The 7,992-nt window shown below is 59.5% G+C and overlaps 2 protein-coding genes across 2 annotated transcripts in view; both read left to right on the top strand.

Moving 5' to 3' along the window:
- Nucleotides 1-3,369, top strand: part of ncoa7b (nuclear receptor coactivator 7b) — a 7,501-nt gene extending 4,132 nt beyond the window's left edge. The window contains exons 7-16 of the mRNA XM_019884922.1: nt 290-474; nt 908-1,062; nt 1,123-1,392; nt 1,544-1,706; nt 1,790-1,937; nt 2,135-2,260; nt 2,492-2,644; nt 2,745-2,840; nt 2,930-3,003; nt 3,102-3,369. Of these exons, the coding sequence (XP_019740481.1) occupies nt 290-474; nt 908-1,062; nt 1,123-1,392; nt 1,544-1,706; nt 1,790-1,937; nt 2,135-2,260; nt 2,492-2,644; nt 2,745-2,840; nt 2,930-3,003; nt 3,102-3,237 (1,506 nt within the window). The 3' untranslated portion in view covers nt 3,238-3,369. The remainder of the gene's footprint in view (nt 1-289; nt 475-907; nt 1,063-1,122; nt 1,393-1,543; nt 1,707-1,789; nt 1,938-2,134; nt 2,261-2,491; nt 2,645-2,744; nt 2,841-2,929; nt 3,004-3,101) is intronic.
- A 1,784-nt stretch (nt 3,370-5,153) lies between these two features.
- The window catches only part of LOC109524822 (uncharacterized), a 3,394-nt gene continuing 555 nt past the window's right edge, over nt 5,154-7,992 (top strand). Inside the window, exons 1-9 of the mRNA XM_019884923.1 lie at nt 5,154-5,245; nt 5,551-5,618; nt 5,735-5,913; nt 6,054-6,198; nt 6,426-6,501; nt 6,570-6,636; nt 6,974-7,102; nt 7,324-7,418; nt 7,485-7,637. Of these exons, the coding sequence (XP_019740482.1) occupies nt 5,237-5,245; nt 5,551-5,618; nt 5,735-5,913; nt 6,054-6,198; nt 6,426-6,501; nt 6,570-6,636; nt 6,974-7,102; nt 7,324-7,418; nt 7,485-7,637 (921 nt within the window). The 5' untranslated portion in view covers nt 5,154-5,236. The remainder of the gene's footprint in view (nt 5,246-5,550; nt 5,619-5,734; nt 5,914-6,053; nt 6,199-6,425; nt 6,502-6,569; nt 6,637-6,973; nt 7,103-7,323; nt 7,419-7,484; nt 7,638-7,992) is intronic.

The following is a 7,992-nucleotide window of genomic DNA, read 5'->3' as shown; positions in this document are numbered from 1 at the left end:
CTTGGGTGGGCTGTCATATTGGCGAAGCAGCCGTACCGCTAACGCTGCCGTTGTCCAAACTGAGCATTTATTTTAAGCCGCGATAAAGTGTTAGCCCGTGCATTTGTTAGCGTAGCTTCTTTATCGCTCAGCATCGTTTTTTGGTGGGGTGGGTGGGGGGCGTTTTCATTGGGCGGTGTGACGCGCAGCGGTATTTCCGATCCATCTCAATAACTGCAACGAAAATGGAAGAGGCGTTTTTGTTTGGAAGCGGCGGCGGCCTTCCGTGACCTTGCGTCTCCCTCCGCAGGGAGTGGTGGGCGGCGTCCTGATCGTGACGCCCAACAACATCATGTTCGACCCGCACAAGTCGGACCCCGTGGTGATCGAGCACGGCTGCGAGGAGTACGGCCTCATCTGCCCCATGGAGGAGGTGCTGTCGGTGGCGCTCTACGACGACGTGTCGCGCATGAAGCTGAAAGACGCGCTGCCCTCGTAAGCCCCGCCCGCACGACCGGTGGTAGAGGAAGAAAAAACCTCGCACGCTTGGCAGAGGCCCTCGGCGGCGGCGAGCGGTTAGGTACGCGCCGCTTATCGCAAGCCGGCCGCGGCGCCGACCCAACCCGACGGGGGCCTCGCCGCCGCGTGACTGTCCGAGCAATGCGGCGGCCGTCGCCGGGGGCGGACCAAAGCTTTTTGCTCATTCCTGTCGTCGTCATCGTCGTCGCTCACAACCGACGCTTGGGCGGGCCCGGCGATGTGTCAACGAGCCATTTCAGAAAGTACATTTGACATCACGACGCGTCCGTCCCCCTTCGACGTCCGCATGCAACATCCCTGCCTTTTGGACGTCCGTTTCCCTTTTTGGGTTGTTCATTTTCTTTCTCCCCTTTTCATCCCCACTCGCCCCACCCGTCCGCCTCGGCAGCGACCTACCCCGGGATCTGTGTCCTGTCTACAGGCCCGGCGAGTGGGAGCGACTGCCCTCGGAGCGGGAGCTGGACCCCTTCCGCCGCTACAAAGCGGCGGAGGCCGGGCGGCCCGTGGTCCTGGACGACCTGCGCTCGGCCCTCCTGGAAACAGGTGAGAAGGCGCCGCCGGAGGAGCGCGGAGCGCCGCTCAGTCGCTGTCGTCCCATCGCAGTCGCCGCGGAAGGAGAGCGGACCGGCGAGTCTCCCTCGAAAACGTGGCCGCTCGACCGCCAAACCGGAGAGCGAGCGGATGACGAGGGCCTCGCCCGGAACAGCTCCGCCGAAGACGGGGAGTCGGCCCGAAAAGCGCCGGCCGAAGACGAGGCGTCAACGGAGGGCTCCCCGGGACCCGAGCCGGCGGCCGAGGAGGACGGACGGAGCGAGAGCCGCGACGCCCCGGTCAAGTCCTGGCTGCTGGAGAGGATTCGGGCTCCCATCCCAGGTAGGGCGGGACCCCTGGCTGGACGCCCCGCAACCGGGACGACCATATGGACAATACGAGGCCTCCGAAGAATCTCGGTCCAAGGCTCGATCGGGGAACGGCTCTCGCAGGTTCCAGCTAAGCTAAGCGCCGCGTCTTTGGCTGTGCGCAGACATGCTCCTCTCGTCCGAGGAGAGGAGTCAGACCCCCCCCATGTTCCTGTGCTTCAAAGTGGGAAAGCCCATGAGGAAATCCTTTGCCGCCGGGACGACGTCCAGCCCGGCGCCTTCCTCGGGAAAGAAAGCCGAGTACTGGTTTGCCGTGCCGCAGGAGAGGTGAGGCGGTGATATCGGTGGGGGGGCTTCTCCTTGTCTCCCACAGGGGGGGAGAGCTCACCGAGTGTGCGTGCGCCTTTCAGAGTGGACCACCTGTACGGCTTTTTCGTCCAGTGGTCTCCCGACGTGTACGGCAAGGAGGCGAGGGAGCAGGGCTTCGTGGTGGTGGAGAAGGACGAGCTCGACATGATCGACAACTTCTTTGGCGACCCCGCCTCCTGCAGCTGGGAGGTCAGAAAAGCCCCCCCACATACACTCGACGTGTTTTCTGTACTTGAGTGTTGGGCTCGTGAGCACACTCGGATCACTCTTGCCTCGTCAATGTTTACGGTCGCGTCGAAAGGTTTGCGGCATGTTATCGCCGCATCAAAACATCGCACGGGGCGTCCAAAGTTTCGGCGTTCTCCGACTCGATAATTTGTTCCCAGATCATCACGATCGACGAGGCCAAGCGGAGGCAGAGTTTCGGCAGCGGCGAGGGTGAAGCGGCGGCGTACGGGCTCCCGCTGTTGAGCGACGCCAGCGACCTCCTGCAGGACACGCACGTGGAGAAGGTAGACCGACCGCCTTACCCCGTTGACTGCCCGGGATACGTTCCGCTCTCGAGGTGACAGTCGATTTCGCCGAGGCCCTACGTGCCGGCTTCAAGCCGTTTCTTTGTCATTCCAAGCTAGCACGTCCAACCGGCGCAAATGACGCCAAACCGTATCCACTGGCTTCATGCTAACGCTTCACGTGAAACGCCATAGACGGGCTAACTTGACGGCTTGCGCTCCTCCCCCCAGCTGGCCTGTCGCTTGCCGGCTCGCGTGCACGGTTACCCGTGGCGGCTTGCCTACAGCACGGTGAAACACGGCACGAGCCTCAAGACGCTCTACCGCAACCTGCTCGACGTGGACAGTCCGGTTCTGCTGGTCATCAAAGACGTCGAGAACCAGGTAGACGGGATCGATCGATCGATCAATAAGCCCGCCCGGGGGACAGGGCCCCCCCCCCCGAGAGAGGGAACCTCATTTGGGAAATTTGCCGTCCCGGCAGATCTTCGGAGCGTTCTCCACTCACCCCTTCAGAATCAGCGAGCACTGTTACGGCACCGGCGAGACTTTCCTCTACAGCTTCTGTCCCGAGATCAAGGTTTGCGCCTTTTTTTTTTTCCACGGGCGAGTCATTTGCATTGGCATCTGGCGGCGCGCCTCCGCAACGTCCGGCCGCCTTGTTCGCAGGTGTACCGCTGGACGGGAGAGAACTCGTACTTTGTCAAAGGCAACGTTGACTCGCTGCAGATGGGAGGAGGCAGGTAGGCGGATACGAAGCCGCGGGAATGATAGCACGTTACTTAGTCGAGAGGCTGCCGTCGCTACTTGCCTCGTTTCTTTGTTGTCTTTCCTTGTGCAGCGGCCAGCTGGGCCTGTGGCTCGACGCCGGGCTGGACCGGGGCACCACCACGAGGTGCGCCACCTTCAAAAACCAGCCCCTCTCCGCCCGCCGGGACTTCAACGTCCACAGTCTGGAGGTGTGGAGCTTCCAGTAACTCCCGCGGACATTTTCGGCCGACGATGGCTCGGGGGGGCGCGGCCGCCCGAAGTGATCCTCGAGGTCGGCCGAGGACCCCGGCCGGCGCTCGTCGGTTACCCGCATGCGGACCGCCTCCATGCGGAGCTCGGAAGAACAAGGCGGAGCCCCGAAGCTGGAGCTTCAACCTCCGCTGAGCAAAAGGGACGCATTTGCATACCTGCCTCTGCAAAGACCGTATGGAGTGAAAGCCGCTTCTTATCACGAGAGAGGAGGAAAAACCTGCGCTCGTTTCACCCCCCCCCCCCCCCCCCCCCCCCACACCCCCCCCCCCCTGCACACTTGCAACACACTTGACCTTGTAAAACGCACGATCTCAAACACTGTTAAAAGTAGGCCTCGCTAGTGGCACAGACACGAGTAGTGCTTTTTGAAGTAGTTCTTATTGGCGCTGTCGCTCAAGACAGTTCTTACTTCAAAAAAGCAAAACTAAACTGAAGGCGATCGTGGGCGCTTCAGGGAATTTGTGTCGCTTCTCGTTGAAGGCTACGTACGGAGGGAGAAAATGAAAGCGTATGTATTGAACCCCAAATGTATTCACCAAAGTCTGCCGGTTAAATGCTAAGGTCACAAGGTGAGCCCCGAACCCACCCGTGGCGCGGACGTTTTATGGCGCAAGGCCAAAGTGTCCGCGCGAGCCCTCTGCTCCCAGGCGGGGAGCCCCGCCGCTCGCTTGCGACTTTCTGCCCTCCGGCCATGTGGCGCTTTTCGCCAACCGGCGTGCGAACGGCAAGAGGTGAATACGCAACTTGGTCGCTCGTTCCTCCCCTAAACTTGCCACATTGTTTGTGCCAATGTGCAGCCGATGACGGCAAAGGAAGCGCGGAGGCGCTTTTTTGTGTGTGTGTGTGTCGAGTTGAAGGAAATGGAAGCTGATTGTTGTCACTTCCCCAATTGGAACGTTTGTTGTGCACTTGCGCTCATCTTCATCTGACCGACCGAGCCTGCGAAATCACATTTGCGCGTCAACGGGACCGGAACGTGGCAGCAATTCCATTCGCAGACCAAATCATTTTCATTTGTTCTTTCATATTTTGTTTTTGCAATTTTTTTTGGAACGCTTGTATTTTTTTTATAGAGATACTGTGTTTTATTTTATGACTCGATGCAAGCCGACGAGCACGATACAAATAATTCCCCCATCCCGCTCCCGTTTCTGGTCGTCGAAGGCATTTTACAGCCCGGAGAGAAGATTCATCGCCTTTGCACTACCGACGGGATTAAAAGGCATGTGCAGTACATCGGAATGAATGAACGCCACTCGCCACAAAAAGGGACCCCGTCATTTGTCGCTGCACTCTGACGTACTGCGCCACTCTTACTGCAAAAATTCATCCTGTACAGTGTTTGGATATCCTGCGCACTAATCGAAACGGTCGTCTGCCATTGCGATGCCAGTTGCGTGTCTTCCGAGCTACGCCGCTTCTGTAGTTGTTACTGTGAAGGCGCCCCCAGTAGTCTCATTTCTTGTGACCCCCCAAAGCTGCTGCTGCTGCTGTCTTGTGTGAGCGAGGCTCTATTTATTCTGTCGTCGCAACCCCATTTGAACGGGAATAAACGTAAGTGTGGCTCTTTGCTGCTCATTTCGAACCCTCCGTTCACCTGCCAGGCGTGCTTTGCTTTGGGATTGTGGGAGGAAAGCGGAGTGCCGGGAGAAAACTCACACGGGCGCGGGAGGAACATGCACAACGTCCGCACTGGGAGGCCGCAGCCGGAATCGAACCTTTCACCTCTGCGCTGTGCGGTCGACGCGCTAACCACTGGCACACCGGGCTGCCCGCTGTCATGTCCGGTTGCAGTATTTCCTCTGACTTGACTTGTTATACTGATTTCGTCCAGCGGGGGCAGTAGCGAGAAGAACGCAATGCCGGATGTATTCAGAAGAAGAAGACGACGAAGAAGACCGAGAGGCGCCTGACTGCAAAAATTTGAATTGGCCTCGATTTGACTTTGAAGCGATGTCTCAGGTAAGGGGAAAAAAAAGAAGACCTCGTTTTCTCCCTTACACGTTGTCGTGAATTCCGAATGGGTCGACTTGATGATCGTAACGTTACATTTTTCCTTTTCTCGGAAATGACGACTTTGTTCTTGGGAAACGAAGTCGATCCATTTTCGTCCCAAAGACTGCAATTTTTGACTTTAGTCGCAAAGATGCTCAGATTTATTCTCATCGTTACCATTTGAACAAATCGACACTTGACCTGACGCGCAAGACAGCCGTGTACGTTGTGACTTCCGCGAGATGATTTGTCGATTGTCGCGTCACCTCCAGGCCGCGATGGCCGCCGACCTGCTGCCGGGCGAACAAGTGGAAAAGATCCACCGGGACGGCGCTCATCTGTGGGTCACTTCGATTCGGCCACTTGGGCACCGAAGTAGTCGGAGGCGACTTTTCACATCTGCGTCTCGCCGGTGGTGCAAAGTTCACACCTTTTTTTGTGCCTCGTCGTCTGCAGCCCGAGCCTCCAGACGGCAGAGTTGTCGTCGTCGTCTCATCCGGAGCACCAAAACGAGGACGGAGTGCCAATTGGGCGAGGGTACCGCAGAGATCTGCTGACCGACGACGGCGCGGAGCTGTGCTTCGAGGAGGTCCGAGCTCAAGTCTTCCGGAAGGGCCGACAGAAGCGGCTGGATGGTGAGTACGCCCGCCCCGATCGCTTGCTGTCGGGCGGGCGTCTCTCCCGCCGACCTCGTTGCCGATGGGAGAGGAGCTCGTTCACGAGAGCCCCCGTGAGTGTTGACGACGCGCATTTCTCGTTTTATTTTCCACCCCAGAGAAAAGGCAGTGCCTGCGTGAAGAGAGGACGCAGTTGGAGCTGCAAGTGGCGCGCATGAGTAGCCTGCTCAAGCGGCCCGCGCATCAGAGCCCTTCCTTTGGCATCTTGGAGGATCTCGCTTCGCCGCCTCCTCAATCTTGCAGGTAAGAAGGGATTTGGCGGCAGGGGGGCACACTTCCCGGACTGCCCTCTCATCGGCACCCGAGTTGTCGAATGGGCTTTCGTCCCCGCGCGGCCACTGGCGCCACCCGGCTCACCGTCCCGCCGTGCGAGGTGACGGAACCAATCCGGCTCCTATTTCAAGGCGCCGCCGCGCAAAGGTTGTCCGGCCGCGGCGCGGACCGACTGGACTTGACTTGTGATCCGACAGGACGTTGGAGGCGGAGTTGCCGGCCACGGAAGACGCGCGTCTGGAAGGTGCCGCCTCTTTGCCCGAGCGGGCTCAGGTGAGTCGCGAGCTGAAGCGAGCCCTTGCGACAGGCGAGTCACAAAAGCTCTCCGCCTGCTTTCACAGCCTTGCGGGAGCCCGACCCGAGACCAGGATGTGCTCCCTCACGCCCGAGTCAGCTGCGGCCCCCCAGGTGAGACTCTCATGGGGTACCTTGACCGACAAGTGCCCTCGACTTTCACACATCTTCACCCACACCGTCAATTATTTCGAGATTTATTTGTTTGTTTATTCGAATAATGTTTTGATTTAAAAAAAAAAAAAAAATCTCCATCCCGTGATTGAAAACTAGGCCACGATTTCAAACCGAGCACGAGAACACTTCACATGATGATGATGGACATTTTCCAAATCACCGGAGGTTGTAACGTTTGCAATGGTGCTTTTGGGGACGGCACGAGTGTGCGTCCGTCTTTGCGATTGAAACTGAGCGTTTGCCGCGCGCGATGCTGCCGCTCCTTGTGCACTAGATGAAGGCGCCGGGAGTGCCGACCTGCGCGGGCGGCTGCTGGAGCCATGCGACATCGCTTCCTGGGCCAACTTCCACCAGGAAACGCGGCCTCTGCCGGACATCGGAGAACACGGCTCCCTGTGGCTCGGTGCGTCGCTCGCATTTTGCCGTCTGATGATTGTGGCCCTCTCAAAAATGTCCACTCGGAATCCAGTTTTTCAAAAAATAAGTTTTTTTAATTCTAATATACACGCGGGAGGGAAGGGGGGAGTGGGCAGCGTGCACGCACGTCCCCAAGCTGCTGGTGCTGAATCAAATCAATCGCGGCGCCGTCCGCCCACGGTGACCATTGCGAGTTTGTGCGCGCAGGCGGCGAGCACTACCGGACGCGCTTCCGCCTGCTGCCGGAGAGCGACGTGTTGGCCTACGAGGGCTCGCAAGATAACCACTCGGTCATCATCAAGGTGACGCGTTGGAGCGGCGGCGCCGCCCCCGCGGCGACCCTCGTGACTCGCCGTTGCCTCTTTCAGGTGGACCGCCGCCCGCTGGCGTGGGATTTTTACATGTTCAGCCATCTGAGCGGAAACTGCGCCGCCGCCGCCGAGCCGCCGCTGGCCCGGTGTCATCAGTTCCAGGACGGTTGCGTGACGGTCTACGTGGCCCCGCCCTCGCACGTCTTCTCGGTCAGTGACTTCCGGCTGGCGCGCCTCTTGTCGCGGGACCGCCTCGTGACCGTGCCGGGTGACCCTCAGGAGCTGTCTGAGCGCGTGCCGAGCGAGGATTCAGTGGCGGCGGCGGCGCGTTCCTTGCTGAAGCTGACCTCGGCGATGCACGCCGGCGGCGTCGCGCGCCCGCTGCTGCGGCCGGACGCGTTCGTCTCCTGCCACCCGTAAGCCGGTTTTTGTGGGCGGGGCTCGCTTTGGTCGGCACTCCCATCGAGCGGACGCTTTGTGGCTTTAGCGCGGCGGTGTCGGCGCGCTCCGATTGGCTGTTTCCCCTGGACTGGCGCGGGGCGGCGGAAGCGCGGGACGACGGCGA

The sequence above is a fragment of the Hippocampus comes genome, unplaced genomic scaffold, assembly GCF_001891065.2.
Source record: "Hippocampus comes isolate QL1 unplaced genomic scaffold, H_comes_QL1_v1.1 scaffold144, whole genome shotgun sequence".
Taxonomy (NCBI): Eukaryota; Metazoa; Chordata; class Actinopteri; order Syngnathiformes; family Syngnathidae; genus Hippocampus; species Hippocampus comes.
Note: the sequence above shows the minus strand (reverse complement) of the source record. Positions and strands in the feature narration are given on the sequence as shown.